Raw genomic sequence first — 18,665 nt, forward strand, 5'->3', positions numbered from 1 at the left:
TGTTTTTCAACCAGTTCTACGATTCAGTCAATAAAAACTAAGAAAGTCACATGAAAGTTCAGGGGGTGAAAGATACGTGACTTGGAGGTGTGTTTGAGTGTGTGAAAGAGGGATTTGCTCTGCTCCAAACTGCTCCTTTGCATTTTATTTACCATGGTTGCCATTTCAAGCCACACCTTTCCGTTTAAGATCGGGACTTGTCAATGAAGGAAGTTAATGTTTGATCAAAACCCTGCGGAGAGGCTTAGAAACTGCCAAGGGTTCTGAGAGACACAGGCAGGCACCACCATCTTGGGCAGGTGTGGAAATACCCTTCAGAACTGATCGAGGTTTTTGTGCACCAGGTAAGAGGTGATCTTTTAAACAAGATTTGTTGGGGAGGTTTTCATACCGTACGAGATTCTTTTGATCGTTCTTGTCAGTGAGAATTTGCTTCCCTGCTGCTTGTGAGGGCTGTTTGCTGTTAAGAGCCAGTCTCTGTTAGGAGTTTCTTTTGTTTGTTACAAAATCCAAAAGTTCTTTTGTGGAGGACGAGGCTACCAGTGGCTATTAGCCACAATGGGTATGTTCTTATACCTGCACTGCTGGCGGCAGTGTTTCTCTGACTCCGCTAACCCAGTTACAGATAGGTAGCTGTGTTGGTCTGCCATAGTCAAAAAAAATTCCTTCCAGTAGCACCTTAAAGACCAACTAAGTTAGTTCTTGGTATGAGCTTTCGTGTGCATGCACAGTGTGTATCTGAAGAAGTGTGCATGCACACGAAAGCTCATACCAAGAACTAACTTAGTTGGTCTTTAAGGTGCTACTGGAAGGAATTTTTTTTCCGCTAACCCAGAAATAGTACCTCAGGTTAAGTACTTAATTCGTTCCGGAGGTCTGTTCTTAACCTGAAACTGTTCTTAACCTGAAGCACCACTTTAGCTAATGGGGCCTCCTGCTGCTGCCGTGCTGTCGGAGCATGATTTCTGTTCTCATCCTGAAGCAAAGTTCTTAACCCGAGGTACTATTTCTGGGTTAGCGGAATCTGTAACCTGAAGTGTATGTAACCCGAGGTACCACTTTAGCTGGGAATCACAAGTGAGGAGAGCACTCTTGCACCCAGGTCCTGCTTCCAGCCTTCCTTTGGCTGGACACTGTGAGAACCAGGATGAAATGGGCCTTTGCCCTTATCCACCAGGGCTTTTCTTATGCTCTTATGTCCCTGTCCATGTCAGGTGACACAATCTATATTTCATATTTCTGCAGGCAGAACTGGAGGGAACTAGAGAGAGAAAAGGGGAGCTTGCCCTAAGCATCTTCCCTAGAGGAAGGGTGCAGACGGTGGACTGTATGATAACAGTAGTGAGCCCCTATTATTGCACTCTCAATAGCATCCCTGCTGGGTGTTCCCTTGGTTCCCTGCTCTTTGAAAGCCCTCACTGTTTCTGGGGGAAAGAGTTCCTTAGTTTGTGCCTTGATTCGTCCCTCTTGGAGTCTATTTTCTATCCTTCTTTGGTTATAAAGAACCAAGAGAAACCTCACTCCCTTACATTATAGGGCAGTTAAGACAGGATATTGTTTTTAGGTCCAAAGGTTCTTTTCCTCCGGTGCAAAGAGCTTCCTCGGGTGGAGGAAGCCTCCTTCTCACTGAAGAGGGGAACCTTTGGATCCAACCCATCTACTTGATGTGGGGTAGAAGAAGGGACTTGTTGCAAACTGTGCTTGTCCTACCTTCCTGCCAACTCCCCTTGCTTAACTGGTGATTTGCTTTGTCTGAGTTTTCCTTTTATCTAAAAAGAAAATCTGATACCTACTACCTCCCAATGAACAAAGGGGAATCATATCCTCGTGGGAAAGGGTTTTTCTCTCTGGGGAGGCCCCATGGTGGCTCGCAGTGGTGGCTGCTGCCCATTGTGACAGGCAGGGAGGCCAACAGTAGATGGCGCCAGAGGGGCTGGTTTTATTCCTGTCCTCCTCCCTGCAGAGTTCTACCAGGGGCAACACTAAGGAGAAAGCTGACAGGCAGTGGCAGCCCCTGAATTGGTTGTAAGGAACAAAACAGGCACGTGGGGCTGGCTGAGGGGAAACTGAGGTTGGTGGGCCAGCGCTCCATTAGCCCCTTCCACTGGTAGTACAGTTGAATGGAGTTACTTGCTTGCCTGAACAGTTAAACCTGCTCATAACAGCTACTCGAGATCTTTTCTGTGAATGTTTTATAGGAATTGGAATAATTGGAATGGAAGTTCTCACCAAGATGCTTAAAATATATCCACATCACTTTAGGTGTCTCCTCATACTTCATCTGGTAAGTCAAGAAACACCATAGGAACTCTCTAAATAACTATTTGAGAAGAAACAGATTATTCTGGCCATAAGCCATGGCAGGTCCAGAGATCACAATGGGAAGAGTCTTTTGTTGTGTGCTTTGTTTGTTAATTTATTTATTTATACATTTTCTAATTTGCGCTAATCCATAGGATCATGCCAGGAAAATCAATGTCCTTTTCCCACAGCAGTTAACAGATAGATAGGAGACAGGGATCGTCTCTTGTTTGAGTTAATGAATGTGGAGAAATCGCTTGTGAAAATTTATCAGCATTATAGAGTGACTTTCTCCTAATGTAAAGTTTTTGTATGCTTTCTTTGGGCAATATATACATCTTCGCAAGCAATTTCTCCATATGCAATGCGTTTTTTGTAATTTTCATGAATATGTGTATTTCCCCTAAAAGACACATTTTTGTACAACTGAACTGCATCGCAAAATTTAGAGAAGTGTGAGTTTTGAAAGATAATTGCTGTCTGGTTTGTTCATTGCTTTAGGAAGTGAGAATTAAGGAGTCAAATATCTTCCCCATTCCTAGCAATAAGTGATGCCATTCCCACACCTGCACAATTTTGGGAAACTTTTTTTTTAAAAAAATACTTTCATTTTTAAAATTAAAGTTCAAGAAGAAAATTTGGAAGCCGTTCAGTTCCTAACTACCGTATTTTTCGCTCTATAAGACGCACCAGACCATAAGACACACCTAGTTTTTGGAGGAGGAAAACAAGAAAAAAAAAATATTCTGGCTTCTGTGATAGCTGCGCAGCCTGCATTCGCTCCATAAGACTCACACACATTTCCCCTTACTTTTTAGGAGGGAAAAAGTGAGTCTTATAGAGCAAAAAATACGGTATACAATACTAGCACAGGAGAAAGCAGTAAACAACATTAAGACTACACAGCAGAGCAATGCATCACCCATTTGTAAACCTTTCATTTTAAATTTTTGGAGAGAAAAAATTGGGATGTGCTTCTTGAGTCCCACCTAGGGATGGGGGAGAAATTTGTTTCACTTTACATTTTTAGACAAACCAACCTAATTTTCACTACCTGAAACAGAACACAAACCAAAAGACAGCCATCCTCTGGAATTTGTAATGCAGTTCCCCAAGAAGAAGAAGAAAAGTTTTAAGATTTGTATTTTAGGGGAACGTGTGAATAAAAATGCATATACTTCTGAGAATAACATATTGTTACAGGCCATCCAAATCTGCATAGCAGTGTGAGATTCCAGGAGTTTCAACTGCATTCACCCAGGGTCTGTTTCCTTTCGGACAATGAGGCACAGCAGAGACTGTGGTGTCTTCTTGATATGTGGTTTATTTACACACAGTGCTTTTTTCTGAGGGGACGCAGGGGTACACATACCCCTAAACATTTTGTGAACCTAAGTTTGGCCTCATTGAGGGGCAGTATTTCAATATGAGTAGGAAAATGAGAGTCCCCCTAAACATTTTTTTAAAGAAAAAAGCACTGTTTACACATGTATCAAACCTGAGCCCATGATGGAGGTGCTGACAGCACTGAGGCTCCAAGATGTTCTTGCTTCTCCCATAGTCACAGCAGCCTTGGACTTAAGCAGACCTCAGCCATTTATTGACTTATTTATTGACTCTCCCTCCATCCTGCTGCTTACTATCTCCAGTGCAACCCTAACTCCCAACTGCAATCCTAACACCCCACCCCGAAAACACTGGCACTGGCTTTTAAAAACTCAGTTGAGGGAGGGAGCCCACTCATTTGCAAATGAGATTTACCCTTGATTTAATTAGCTTTTGACACACCACAGGAAGCAAACCTACACATGTTTACTCAGATGTTTAAGTAAAGGTAAAGGTACCCCTGCCCATACGGGCCAGTCTTGACAGACTCTGGGGTTGTGCGCCCATCTCACTCAAGAGGCCAGCGCTGTCCGGAGACACTTCCGGGTCACGTGGCCAGCGTGACATCGCTGCTCTGGCGAGCCAGAGCCGCACACGGAAACGCCGTTTACCTTCCCGCTGGTAAGCGGTCCCTATTTATCTACCTGCACCTGGAGGTGCTTTCGAACTGCTAGGTTGGCAGGCGCTGGGACCGAGCAGCAGGAGCGCACCCCGCCGCAGGGATTCGAACCGCCGACCTTTCGATCGGCAAGTCCTAGGCGCTGAGGCTTTAACCCACAGCGCCACCTGCGTCCCACACTCTATTTAATGGGACTTCCAATTAACTTTGCATAGGATTGCAGTCTGTTAGGACAACTAGAAATCAGTGTGCCTTTGGGATAGAGGTATTAGAAGCAATACTTTAGCATGTTGACACTCAACTAAACCCTCTGCCCAGAAGCTGCCTTACAATTGAGCTGTATGTTGTCATCCTTGAGCGGGATATCTATGGAAACAATATTTAAAATATATATCAAATTAAGTTAAATTGTTCCCTCTATTTCTAAAGTTCAGAGGGGAATGTGGATCCTTATGTAGCCAGAGAGGAATAATATATCACCAAGCTTATGGGAACCCTGAGGTTGGCAGAAGTACAAAAATCCTTGGGAAGAAAACCCCCAAAATAGCCCCATGAAGACTGAAGCAGACTCAGTGGCCATGGAATGCTGACATATTGCTGGGGAAGCGAGTGGGAATGGAATGGAGTATTTTTGAGAAGGGTGTGGCTGGTTAAACAGCAATACTCCACTCTGCAAAAATTTGTTGCACATCCCACTTGTCAATAGCACAATACCTGTTTGTCTCTGAGAACCAAATGTCCACTTACATTTTAAAAAGCAGATATATTTCATAATGATATTGTGGAACACGCACCTAACAACACTTCCTCACACCTCTGTCTTGATATATGGCATGATTGGATTTAACCTAATTGGTTTTTCAGCACCAAATTAACTGGTTTGTTGTCATCAGACATATGCAGCACAGTCCAGTATCAGTGACCCACACTACATTATGCCCACAAACTACATATTCATCTCCTTGAAGTCCCCATGACTTTTGTGTGTCTGATTCGGGGTACACTTTTCCCCAGGCAGGTGATCTGGATTGTCTGCTGCCTCTGCAAATCAGACAAGCCGTAGGCAGGAGTGGCCCAATTTTGCACCTTCCCAAATCCATGTCCAGAAGCCAATCAGACTGGCAGTGGTATCTTGCTTTAATAGCTATCCTGTAACAGTATTCTCATTGGCAGTAGGGAGCAGCAAGCTACCTTAGACCACACAACACAAGCCATTTGGCACACACAGCTCTGTCCTTCAACACCTGCCCACCCAGCACTGCCGCCTGAGGCAGCTATCTCTAATGGTATAGCTTGCCCTGGCCATATAAAGGGTAAAGGGTAAAGGACCCCTGGACGGTTAAGTCCAGTCAAAGGCGACTATGGGGTTGTGGCGCTCATCTCACTGTCAGGCCAAGGCAGCTGATGTTTGTCCTCAGACAGCTTTCTGGGTCATGTGGCCAGAATGACTAAACCGCTTCTGGCGCAACGGGACACCACTGGATGGAAACCAGAGTGCACGGAAAAGCCATTTATCTTCCCGCCACAGTGGTACCTATTTATCTACTTGCACTGGCATGCTTTTGAACTCCTAGGTTGGCAGGAGCTGGGACAGAGCAATGGGAGCTCACCCTGTTGCAGGGATTTGAACCGCCGACCTTCTGATCGGCAAGACCAAGAGGCTCAGTGGTTTAGACCACAGTGGCAGTAATGGTCAGTCCCCTCCCAAACAAACAATAAGGATGGCCCACGCTTCCTGCATATTCTAAAGGAAACAAATGTATCTGCTTTCTCTTCTGCTGTAGACATGGAACCATGGATTTTTGTACTATGGCTGCTGCCTCTGACCTGACGTGAGATCCTATGAATCATCATGCTGCATTTTTAATATTTCTTGCCAGGGATTTTACTGACGGTTGAAACTGTCCTTTGCTTGCAGCCATTTTATGCAGGCGTTGGAACAGTTGCCAAACAGTAAATGGAACGAGGAAATAGAAGGAAGTGCCCCTCCGCACTGTTTCATTAAATAATGATTCACCAGGCAGCCCAACATTTTACAGCTCACATAAAACATTTCTAATTGACAGGGAAGGATCTATACACTGATATAAGAACTAAACTTTGAACCCTGGATTTCGGTTAGAGAATTGGACTTTGCTCTTTCCAAACAGACATATTTCCCTATAAAGCAGACCTCTATAAACACTGCACTCAATAAAAGATCTTGTTTAATTATACAGAGCTCAGTGTATTCCTTTCACCCATTTCGAAGAAAGGAAATGCTATGAACATCATTGGGGCCTTTGGCACAATGTAAACTAGTGGAACAGATAAACTAGAGAACCTAAATTAGGATAGGAGCACGCACACAATTTAAAATGGAGAGGCATTCATGCATAATTGCTAAACCATGGCTTGGCCATCAAGGGCATGCATATTCCCGTTTCTCCTCACATGTTCTGATTCTGTAACTTAGTCCTGCCAATCAAGCAACCAACAGGTTGTCTCTAAGACAGAATCTGAAAATCATTTCAGATCATTGGTTCCAGTTCTGGTTTAGAAGCAATCTCTAGTTTATCAGAACTGGGCATCATAGTAAACTATGGTTTGGCCAAACCAGGAAGTGAAGGAAGAAGCTGGAGCTTGAGATGGTGAGATGGAAGGGGAATAGGAGGCAGGAGCACATAAGCCTGAGTTGGTGTAGTGAGAGAGAAATGCCTCACCTTCTGCTCTGGCAGGTGTGAACTAGCAGAGCTTGAGAAGCAGCAGTGTATCTGCCACTCTGCTCTACCCAACTTTGGATTGCTCTGAAATTAAAACAAAGGTTCCCCAGCTGTAAGAACTTGTAGAACAGATGATTGTATATGTATTTATAATGAAGGATAAAGGCAAAGAAGAAAAGGTAAAACAGTTGATTAAAGGACAGAGAATGATACTCCTTTTCAAGTATTCATTCTTTGAAGAAAAAAAAAATGGAACTAGAACAAAAATTCCCTCAGAACACAGTGTTAGTTGTGGGCTGTTCTATGTACAAGCAAAATATATTAAGGGGTGGGAGGTGAGGGATCACTAGAAAATGGACTCCATGCCAAATGTTTGTCTTTGGCAAAAAAGACCACCTTAGCCTTCGCAGTCAAATCAGTCAAATGAAAGTCTGAAAGAAATGTCCCATGTGCCTTTAGTTTAGAAGGGCAATAGAGCATATGCGTTGGAAAAAGCTTTGCTTTACAGCATCTATTATCTCTACAGGAGCTCTTGCAAGATACTAGGTGGGGAATCAACCTTCGAACAACATGTGCACATGCAACACTTTAATGGACTGTTGAACTTGAGTCATTCCACCCACCCATGAATGCTCTGTAGTCACCCTAGCATTTATGACAAAAGGCAATATACCCTGACCCTATTGTGGAAACAGCATATAAGAACTATGCATTTATTACGAAATGCATGTTTGGCTCCGGAAGGTAGCTACTTGCATTTCATGAGCTCAGTGGGACCAACTTTCAAGTATGTGTAGGATTGCATCTTTACTTACACAGGCTTCATTGTTCTAAGCAGCATGAATAAGTTTGCAAATACTCACAGTATGCTAAATCTTCCATTTTCACCATTCACATTTTCTAGTGGGGAACTGCAAAGGAATGAACCAATTCACATTCTATATCTGATTATTTTCGAACTCTAAAATCTGAAAGTCAAATTCTCTTGTGGGCATCTCTGGATTGCTTAGACTTCTGCAAATTTCACAAATAAAAACTTAGAAGCTATGTTACTGCTAAATATCTATCTATTCATCTATATTATTGTATCACACAGTATCTATCAAATGTTGTAAGGAGAAATTTCCTTTTTCAGCCAATGCAGTGTCACCACTGCTACAACAATGACAGAAAATTACAATTATATCACCCTGGTAGGAGGACCAAAGTTTTATTAATTAATATGGACAATATTAATAATCTGGGACCCTTTCTCATTTTTCCTGCAGGTCATTTGCCAAGGTACAGATGACCCACATATAAGTGGGCCCCTGGAGGACAAGACTTTTTCTGTTCAAGAGGGAAGGACAGGAATCACCTATATCTATCGGGTAAACGGATGTCTAAAGTCTTCACTTTCAAAACTGTTTGATATTTGAGAATGGGAAACTGGAGTTCTGATTTGTTTCTTTTCCTCATGTACTAGTTTACATTGCAACCTCCGACTGTCAAGCTGAGACTGACTGGTGTGACAGACGGCAAAATATCTATTTACCCGAAAGATTGGTCTCTGTATGTTAATGGGTCTCTGGACTGGGAAACCAGAAACGTCTACAAGCTACAGGTAAAAGAAAGATGTGACATTTTTGTTTCTTTCTAATATTTTATTTAAATACTCCCAGTCAAAGCCCTCTCAAGTTGGCTTCCAAGTGCACTATAACTAAGTACAGCTATAAAAATGAATAAAAACCAGTCATAAAAGCAACATCCATCTCAAAAAATACTAACCCATCACAATGACCATAGGGACATGGGAAGCTGCCTTAGACACCAAGTTACATCACTGGTCCATCTTACCCAGTACTGACTGCACTGGCTGGCAGTGGCTCTCCAGGGTTTCAGACCAGAATTCTTTCCCACTCCTACCTGGAAATGCTAGGAGCCTTTGCACGCAAGACAGAAACTGTACCACTGCCCTATGGCCCTTTCCCTTAGAACCAATAGGTAAAGGTAAAAGGTAAAGGACCCATGGATGGTTAAGTCCAATCAAAGGCAACTATGGGATTGTGGTGCTCATATCGCTTTCAGGCTGAGGGAGCCAGTGTTTGTCCACAGACAACTTTCTGGGTCATGTGGCCAGCATGACTAAACTGTTTCTGGTGCAACGGAACACCGTGACGGAAACCAGAACACACGGAAACGCTGTTTACCTTCCTGCTACAGTGGTACCTATTTATCTACTTGCACTGGCATGCTTATGAACTGCTCGGCCCTAGGAATTGGCTCCTATGACTCAGCTGCAGGCGTTATTGGACTCTTAGGGTATACTCAGGGCTTTTTTCCAACTGGAACTCATAGGAACTCTGTTCCGGCACCTTTCAGGTTGGCACCATTGCCATTATAAGAGAACAAGGGAGACGTTCATGGTGAGTTCTGGCACCTCTTTTTCTAAAAAAATAGTACTGGGTATACTGATTATTTGGACCCATTCCAATTTAGGTTCAGTCCTGGATCCTGGACCAAATGAGCTTTCATCGCCTAATGAATGATCATTATCAAGAGAAGGATGATATGAAGCAGAGGAGGGAAAACCACAATGGTATTTCCATATCACTCCTAACATGCAGTTCCATCCTAGCTAATTCAACTCAAACATGGAACGACAAAACTTTGTGACTTACTGTAAACTGCTTAAAGGTTTTGTTACAATGAAGTGGTACCTAAATCTTGTTAGATATACTTATTGAATGACCTTGTTTTGATATCTCTTCTTTCTGCCTCAAATTAGGTGGAAGGTCTGGATGAAAATGGGCAGAGAATGAAAGGCCCATATTCTATCACAATAAATGTTATCGATGTCAATGACAACCCTCCACAATTTTCGCAGAGAGAGTACTTTGCAGCGGTGAGACAAAACTCCCGCCCAGGTATTTATTTCAACATTTACTTGACATTATTTGGGGCTTGTAATGATTGACAAATATGACATTAAGATTAACTTAAAACTGTGATTGTTAAGCTGTGTCCGAGGTGAAGAAAGGGGGGAAAGCAGAGGAGCTAAAAATTTCATAGACAATACCAAAGCCACTCTTTCGTTACAGAAGAGGTTATCCACTTCCCAAGTATAGTCATACCTCGAGTTGAAGTTTGGGTTGAGCGCTGCAGCGACCTGGAAGTAACAGAGCATGTTACTTTCGGGTTTCGCCGCTCGCACATGCACCGACGGTCAAAATGACGTCATGTGCAGAAGCGGCGAATCATGACCCGTGGACACGCAGGCGCGCGGACGCAGTTTACGTTCACTTCTGGATGTGAACAGGGCTCTGGAATGGATCCCGTTGCCATCCAGAGGTACCACTGTACAACTTGCACCATCACTAAGCATACAATTGCAAGGGATCCCTGATCTCGTGACTCTCCAGTTTGCGTGCATATGTGTTTCAGTTGTGTGTTTGGTACCTCATCTGGAAAGCTGTGCTCATTGTGGGCTGAGTAGTATATTATCCCACTTCTTTTCAAGTGGCTATGGTTGAGTCTGGCCAAACCATCCCACTTCCACATTTCTCTGCCCTCTGGGTACCGCGGCTGGGACAAAAGCTGACAAAATAGAGATTCAAATGACATAAAATAAGAGGGTAAATGCACAGTAGTCATGAAGCCCAGAAAGGTGTGGGGTTTTTTGTTTTTTGTTTTGTAATTTGCTTGTCAAGTAAAATCAGCCAGAGGTAAATCAAACCCTTTATCTTTTTATGCGGCATGGCAACCATTTATTTGTTTTGTGTGCCATGAAGACCAAATGAGAAAGCCACTTTGAACTCACAGAAACCTATGGAGAGATCTACATGATTAAGGACTCAAGTTATTATTGTGCCTGTCTGGTATGTGGATACCAGATTGTCTGTTGTCATTCTCTTAACAGAATAAATGATCAGCCACTTTGGTCTTTGTTCGTGGTATATGTTTATTTATTGTTAGATATGCTTGTTCCAAGCTGTGAAAATAAAATAATAAATTCTAAATAAATAACTCCAGAAAGTTAAAAATCCCAATGTGAAAGGTCACGATCATATTTTTACCTAGTGTGCTAGAATGCCAAGAAGACCTATTGATCTTTCTATTTTATAAACCAGGAATTTTGCTGTTTATTGTTCTGAAAACATTGCCCGGTTCCTTTAAACTAGGAAAGTGTGGATTACTGTCAGTGGTTCGTCTTCAGTGGAGAATGATACCTTCTGTTTGTCCTTTTGATATGTCTTTATTTTTCTTTTTACACCCAAACAGGGAAGCCCTTCACATACGTCACTGCTACTGATCGTGATGATCCCACCACTCCTCATGCGCAACTGAGCTACAGCATTAGCAAACATTTCCCAGACCCTCATCAAACGATGCTTTTCCAGATTAACAATGTCACTGGAGCAATTTCCACAACTGCTGCTGGTAGGCAAGTCTACTTGTAGAACCAAGTTCCAAACAACTAAGCAGTCTGACTTGAAAAATTGGGCCAACCATTGTTAATAATATAAGATGGTCACATCCAACCCCCCCCCCCAAATTTCTGAACTACTTAGATTTGTGGGGAAGAAGCAGCTTTGCAAATGTGCCTTGAATTTCTGAGTGAATGCCTAGTACAAACCAATAGCAAAACACCCTATATATTTTAGTGAATGTGAGATCAGATCCTATCCTACTTTTGTTAGTTGTTTTGTTCTCTGAGATGAAGGTAGAAGCCAGAACAAGACATATACCCCCAGACATTCCAGAAGTCAGTTCTTAAACCGAAACCATTCTAAAACTGAGGCGCAGTTTCCCTAATGAGGCCTCCCACCCCCAGTGCCCTTCCACTATTTGAATTCCGTTCTTAGACCAAGGTAAAGTTTGCAAACCGGGACACTACTTCTGGTTTTGTGGAGTTCATAAACCCAATCGTTCGTAAACAGGACACTTCTTAAACCGAGGTACCACTGTAAAGTCTGTATACACCAATGAAGGACATGAGGGAGGAATTCATTCTAGAGAGAAGAAAAGAGGGGGAGGCATGTGAATTTTTAGTGACAGGTGAACCATGGTTTTCAAGGAATGAGTATCATGGTTTTGCTAGAAAGCAAAGGGAGAGCTAGAGAAAGATATCTAAAGGAGACGTTATGATAACTGCTGTTGATGTACATGTTAACCAGAACTACAAAATACTTGTGTTTTCCCCAGGAGTAATGGGTTCAGTACCTGTCAACAGTAGTAATGTGATTATGACATTTGTGTGAGCTGCCAAAAAGAAAGTCATGGTTAAGGCTGCCAAGCAGTGCTTTTGGGGGGGGGGGTGCAGGGGTACGCATACTCCGAAACATTTTGTGAATCTAAGTTTGGCTTCATTGAGGGGCAGTATTTCAATATGAGTAGGAAAATGAGAGTACCCCTAAACATATTTTTAAAGAAAAAAAGCACTGCTGCCAAGTGAAGGGAGGGGAAATTTTCTCTGGGTGAAAAATGCATGTCATTATTTGCAACCTTTGCAAAGTTACATTTGCAGAGGGTTTTTGTCAAGAGAACGTTGGTGCCAGTTCAATAATTGTTTCATTTATTCTATGTTTGATTTCCAGGAGCTAAGTATTTAAATCCAGCAGATGGGATCAATTATACCATTGCTGTGAGAGTAAAAGATATGGCAGGGCAGTCAGAGAATTCCTTCCCCAGCGATGCTGACGTGATTGTCACCGTGTTGGAAAACCTCTGGAAGTCTCCTCCACTAGTAAAGCTCAAGGAAAATTCTACAGAGCCCCACCCCATGAGAATTACTCAGGTAAGATATGGCAATCGCCAACAAGCCCAGGAATCAAATCTACCATCCAAAGTCTGATTTTCAATTTCCCATGTTTACGTGCTCCATTCATCCACAAAACCATTACCACAGACGTACAATTAAAGACTGGGTCACATCTCAGGGAAAACCTTTTTAAACAAAAATGTCTCCAATAGGCACCTAGCTATCATGATACTAGGCACATGTCTTGATTCCAAAGGGCTGGAGTTGCAACACTAAAAGCCCAGTTTTTAGTACAAGCTAAGCACCCCTTTGGGGCACGTCGGACTCTCAACAGTGCCCAACTGAGGACCGCAGTTGCTAGGCATCGATATATGGAGGATTTAAACCTGCTGTTTTACTCTTCTGCACTGATAGGTGCAGTGGAATGATCCAGGTGCAAAATATGAAATCCGGCAAAAGGAAACGCCTCCCACTAAACTCCCATTTATGGTTGCCCAGAACGGGACTGTCTATGTAACTGAACCACTAGACAGAGAAGTAAAAGATGCAGTAAGTATTTGGGGAAAGGGCTGTCAATATACTTTTAAAGATGGAGGAAGCTACAGTAAATGATTGTAGGCATGCCACTATTGCTACTCCCAATGTTGATCTGGTTTCTTTTTTTGTTTTGTTTGCATTGACTGCACACTGAATCAGGGGTGGAGAATTGGTAGACATGCACCTATTTTTGTACTCCAACTCCAAATAACCTCTGGGCAGATCCATGCCACACATTTAAAGCACATGACTCCCCCCCCCCCAAGAACAAACTGTAGTTTGTTATGGGCACTAGGAATTGTAGCTATGTGAAGGAAACTACAGTTCCCAGGATACTTTTGGGGAATTCATATGCTTTACATGTGAGCTGGGGGTGCTCTGAAACCAAGGTGTGGATCTGCCACTGGCCACCACGGCTGATGGTTAGCAATGATAGGAATTGTAGTCCAGTAACATCTGGAGGGCCAATGGTTAGGATGGATGAATCTGACGATTTTGGTTTCCTTCATGTCCCCCCTAACCTTAATTTCAATTGGATCCATTTCTGCACCAGTTTGCCATTTTTTAACAGAAAAAAACCTATGAAATTGTGTAAACATTTTTGTATGCATTTCCACTAACATACAAATTTTTGCAAGCAATTTCTCCTAATGCATTTCTGTCAGGGGCTCAGGAGCAGAGGCACAGGGGAGAGAGGAAATGGAGAGCGAAGGGGAAGAATCTGAGGGCAGCGTAGGGGAGTATGACAGTGGCACGAGAGATTCCATGAGCTTCTCCAGCGATTCAGAAGATTCCCAGAGGGGGGCGCCGATGGCCAGGGCAAGGGGGGTCCCAGGGGGGATGCACCAGAAGCAAGGGGCCAGCGGGGACTCCCAAAGCAGCAGCGGGAGATCAGGACCAGTTCCCCCACCAGAGCGTAGTGGGGGGGAAGAGTCCCATGTATCAGGGCCAGCGTTTCCTCCAGCAGGGAGAGAAGATGAGTCAGGGCTGACCACGCCCCTATTGGAGAGTGAGGGAATGGAGGGGAAGTCAGGTCCAGCTAGCCTCCCCGAAGGAGGAAGCAGTGACAGGAGCAGTGTAACGGTCAGGAGAAAGGTTGCCGGCTGGGCGCGCGCGCCAAGTTCGAATGTACAGGCGCACGGGACAGCAGAAAACCTGGATTAGGAACCAGGTCCCAAAGCCCGCCGGAGGCGGGGGGAAGACTCAGGGGACTCAGCGTCAGAAGAGTCTAGAAAGGGCAAGACCCCAGCGGACAGGCGGACCCAGAGGAGGAAAGAGCAAAGGAAGAGGTGGAGCAAGGCTAGAGTCTTAAACTGGTGTCTGGGGGGAGGAGATTCAGACAGAGCTTCAGCGGTCTAGAGTTTGAGACGTAGAGCTGCACGCCGCGGCTTTGAAATCGAAACTGAACTTCAATAAAGACTTTTGTATATAACAACGAACTGGCGTTGGTCCTTTGTGAGCTGGGACCTTGGGCAGCTCTGACAATTTCTATAATACATTTCCTAATATTCTGCACATTATTTTCACTGTTGTGCCTTTTTGTGCACAATTTCCCCTAATGTGTGCTTTTTCTGTACTCTTTTTTTTCTTGCATGGAAAAACTGCAGCGCAAATTTTCAAGGACTCACATATTGATTTGGAAAGTACGAATTTGGTCGATTTGCATTCAGATGCAAATGGAACCAATCCCCCCCCCCCACTTCCATCCAGAGCTACATATCTCCCATTGCAGGACTAAAATAAACATTCACCATTGTTGCAATTCCTAATCACAATATTCCCATTTTAGTATTCCTTTTACGTGGTTGCAAAAGATAAAGAAGAAGACATAGCACTATCCTATCCACTGACCATTAACGTCACAGTTGAAGACATCAATGATAATCCCCCTGTGTGTGACAAAGCTTTGACTATATTTGAAGTTCAGGACAACGAACCTTCAGGTAAGGAAACATGACAAAAATTTACCAGACAGCTCCCTTGGAAATCAGATAGCTGAAACCAGTGTCAACCTTAATCACGGTGCCAATCAAATGTGAGCAAAGGTACAATCATTTTGAATTTGGACAGTTGTGCCTCTGATATATTTTACGGTGCATCAGTCCCTTGCCTGCAGGCTTGTATTACTAGTAGCTGCGAGAATAGTGGGGTCATTTCAGGCTCTTTGTTCTACATTATTTAAAATAATGTCTTTCTATTGCTTGGGATTGGTTCCTGAAATATTTTCACAAGCACTGCAAAGTCTGTAATCCTGCACATCCTTTAGCTGGGAGTTAACCCAACTGATCTCAATGGGGCTTACTTCTGGGTAGACACAGGCTCACACCACAACATGTTTTGTTTTCATCTGCCTTGTGTTTATTTGTTGCTCGACTAATTTTGACTTTCTTTGCCGCCACCAGGGAATTTCATAGGAACTTTTCATGCTTCGGACAGAGACCAGGAAAACAGTTTAAACTCCCGCCTATCCTACAGCATTGTGGATCAGAGCCCCAAAGTGCCTTCTGATAATATGTTTCGCATCGAACGTGGAACTGGGACGGTCAATTTACTTACCTCTGCCTTAAACAAGGAGCTAGTCTCTAACTACTCTTTGACGGTGGAGGTGACAGATTCAGGTTGGTATTGCGTGCCAAGGCCCTGCGACCCACGGTCTCCTAATGGATAATAAACACACAGACATGAGCATTTTGGTTTATGGGTTCAAATAGGCCACAGCTTTATGGGTTAGAGTTGTGAGCAGTTTGCCTTAGGCATTGGGTGAAGCCAGGCTATATCTCGACACCCGCCTGTCTGCAGGGACTCCATCTAAGGGTAAACCACCAATAGGGGGAGTCCTATGACTTACATCAAATAGGGGAACCCCAAGGGTCCCTGTTAGGGTTGTGGCATGGCCCTAGCCCATGTCTGAGCATCAGACAGAATCCACACACATACATTGCGATCCCTTTAACAGGATACCCTTAATGAGGAGGGGCAGGCGGAGGCTACAACCTCCCCTCCATCCAAACAAAGGCTTACCCAATGCCTAACCTCACAAAGCTGTGACGATTGCTATGAGGTAGACGAAAACCAAATGGTTGGTGCCACTTTGCCAAGTGGAAAAAAATCCTACCTGGCCCCAACAGTATGTCCATCACCCATAGATTTCCACTCTGACTACTTCTTCTTCTTCTTCTTCTTCTTCTTCTTCTTCTTCTTCTTCTTCTTCTTCTTCTTCTTCTAACATTTTTTATTGGTTTTTAAACATCACCAATAAAACGGCATTATCATTTTGACAGTTTTATTTTCAGTTCCTTTCCTAATAATCCCTCACATGGAATTTGCCATTGTAAAGATGAAAAACAGCAACAACAACCCAGAAAGTTCCCATCGTTAAAATAACACAGTTAGCAACAGAATAGAGTAATAGAATAATCTTCCTAAATATCAAAATAGGCCTGAGTAGATGAAAATATAAGAAAAAGACCTACTGGATCAGGCCAATGGCCAATCCAGCCGAGCTCCCAGTTTTCACAGTGGCCAGACATATGCCCATGGGAATTCTGAACACAGCAGCAGTCTCTCCACTGGTATTCAAAAGTTTACTGCCCCCAGCAATGGAGGCAGACCATAGCCATCATGGCCAGTATCCATAAATGAGTTCTTAAATGTTCTTAAAACAACCAACTGATGAGGCCTTTGGGGAGGGTGTTCCAGAGGCTTAGTGCTACAGCTTGAAAAGCTCATCTCTGAGAGGTTTCTAGCTGGCAATTCATCTGACTGCAGTATTGCTAGTTGGGTCTCCTCTGATGATCACAAAGAATAGTTTGGCTGGTCTCTAACAGCGGAGGAGGCGTGCTTGAAGTAGTCAATTGAAATGTTTGAGAACCCTTGTTCTACATAGAGCAGCCTTCGGCCTGATCCTGTCCTGTTCTTTTGCCAACAGTATTCCAAACGCTGTGCAACGTACGGATCAATGTCATTGATACCAACGATCAGATTCCAATCTTTGAAAAATTGGACGTGAGTGTTCTTTTAACTGGTTTTGCTTTTGTAGTAGCTAGAAAACGCCTGTCAGTCGATCAGGGATCTTGGGACTCATCTACACGGAGGCAGAAAACATGTTTTAAATGTGTTGCAAAGTGCAGTATACAAATGTGACACTAGAGGGCAACAATGAGCTATGCACAATTCAATGTATTTTTCAAAACTTTTTTTTTTAAAAAGCATTTGCAAAGTTTGTGTAGATTCCACCTTGATCCAATAAATGATTGCCCCCTGACAATGAAAATGTGATATTGATGTAGAAGCAGGTTTTTGCGTATGCAGTTTCAGTTAGATATAAAATCATAGTGTTGGGCGGATTGTGGTAATACGGAGCCCAGAGTGAGGACATAATTTGGCACCCTCTCCCCTCTTGCCTTCCATGCACATGTTGTCAAATGTACTACGTCATAGTTTTGCATTGGTTCGGCACCTTGTATGTGGGGGAACCCATCCCCACTGCCCTAAACCAGGCGTTGTTTGGATGTGACCCTTGTAGATGAGGGAGAGCCCACTGTCCACCTGTGTAACTGGTTCCATTCGTCAAGCTATTTCTATCATTAAGAAGTTTCTCTTCATCTGTTCTGATTGTTGTTGTTTCTTTTCTCTTTAGTATGGCTCTATGACTCTTCCAGAAAACATACCATTGGGAACAGTAATACGGGAAATCCAGGCCACAGATGCTGACGAACCCTTCACTGGAAGCTCTCAGATTGAGTACACAATCAATAAGGGGGACCCCAACAACACTTTTATAATAGTGACAGATCCAAAAACAAACAGAGGATATGTTCAAATTAATAAGGTGAATAAATTTTGTTTCTTTCCCTGATGGATCATGAGTAAGGAAAGCTTAACATTTAAGTGAGGAGGGCTTAAGAACTTGGCCATCCATTGTGGTAATTGGAGGAGACTCTTCTTGGCTACCCCACCTACGGAAATTAAGCAAGCTGTGACCAAGGGCTGGGCCTTCTCTATCCTGTCAGCAAGACCATGGAATGCTCTTCTCAGAGTTTTGTACCTGACTTCCAGTTTTTTAAAAATCTATTGGTAGGAATGAACCTGTTGTTCTCCAAATGTTGCAAGACCACAATTCCCATCACCCTGACCTTTGGCCATGCCAATTGGGGCCAATGGGAGCTGGAGTCCTACAATAGTTGGAGGGCCATTCCTACTTTACCACATGTCAAAAACTGGTACAACACTAGTAATAATGCTTCTGAGGATGTTCAGAGCTAAATTTCCACCATACAGAGCAGCCATAGGGATTAGAGGACAGCTTTCAAGGCAGAGGTGTGACTTTCAAGAGTGCTTGGCTGCTCCCCCAACTCTCTCTTTAAAAATAAAATAAAAT

At 43.4% G+C, this 18,665-nt stretch overlaps 1 protein-coding gene across 1 annotated transcript in view; it reads left to right on the top strand.

Annotated features, from left to right (window-relative positions):
- Positions 1–209: 209 nt before the first annotated feature.
- CDH17 (cadherin 17) overlaps positions 210–18,665 on the top strand; it is a 28,209-nt gene continuing 9,753 nt past the window's right edge. The window contains exons 1-12 of the mRNA XM_083747695.1: positions 210–344; positions 2,199–2,284; positions 8,277–8,378; positions 8,474–8,611; positions 9,776–9,914; positions 11,269–11,427; positions 12,585–12,784; positions 13,163–13,297; positions 15,075–15,228; positions 15,688–15,903; positions 17,214–17,290; positions 17,925–18,116. Coding sequence (XP_083603821.1) covers positions 2,216–2,284; positions 8,277–8,378; positions 8,474–8,611; positions 9,776–9,914; positions 11,269–11,427; positions 12,585–12,784; positions 13,163–13,297; positions 15,075–15,228; positions 15,688–15,903; positions 17,214–17,290; positions 17,925–18,116 — 1,581 coding nt within the window. The 5' untranslated portion in view covers positions 210–344; positions 2,199–2,215. The remainder of the gene's footprint in view (positions 345–2,198; positions 2,285–8,276; positions 8,379–8,473; positions 8,612–9,775; positions 9,915–11,268; positions 11,428–12,584; positions 12,785–13,162; positions 13,298–15,074; positions 15,229–15,687; positions 15,904–17,213; positions 17,291–17,924; positions 18,117–18,665) is intronic.

The sequence above is a fragment of the Podarcis gaigeae genome (genome assembly GCF_964106915.1).
Source record: "Podarcis gaigeae genome assembly, chromosome: 7".
NCBI classification, from domain to species: domain Eukaryota; kingdom Metazoa; phylum Chordata; class Lepidosauria; order Squamata; family Lacertidae; genus Podarcis; species Podarcis gaigeae.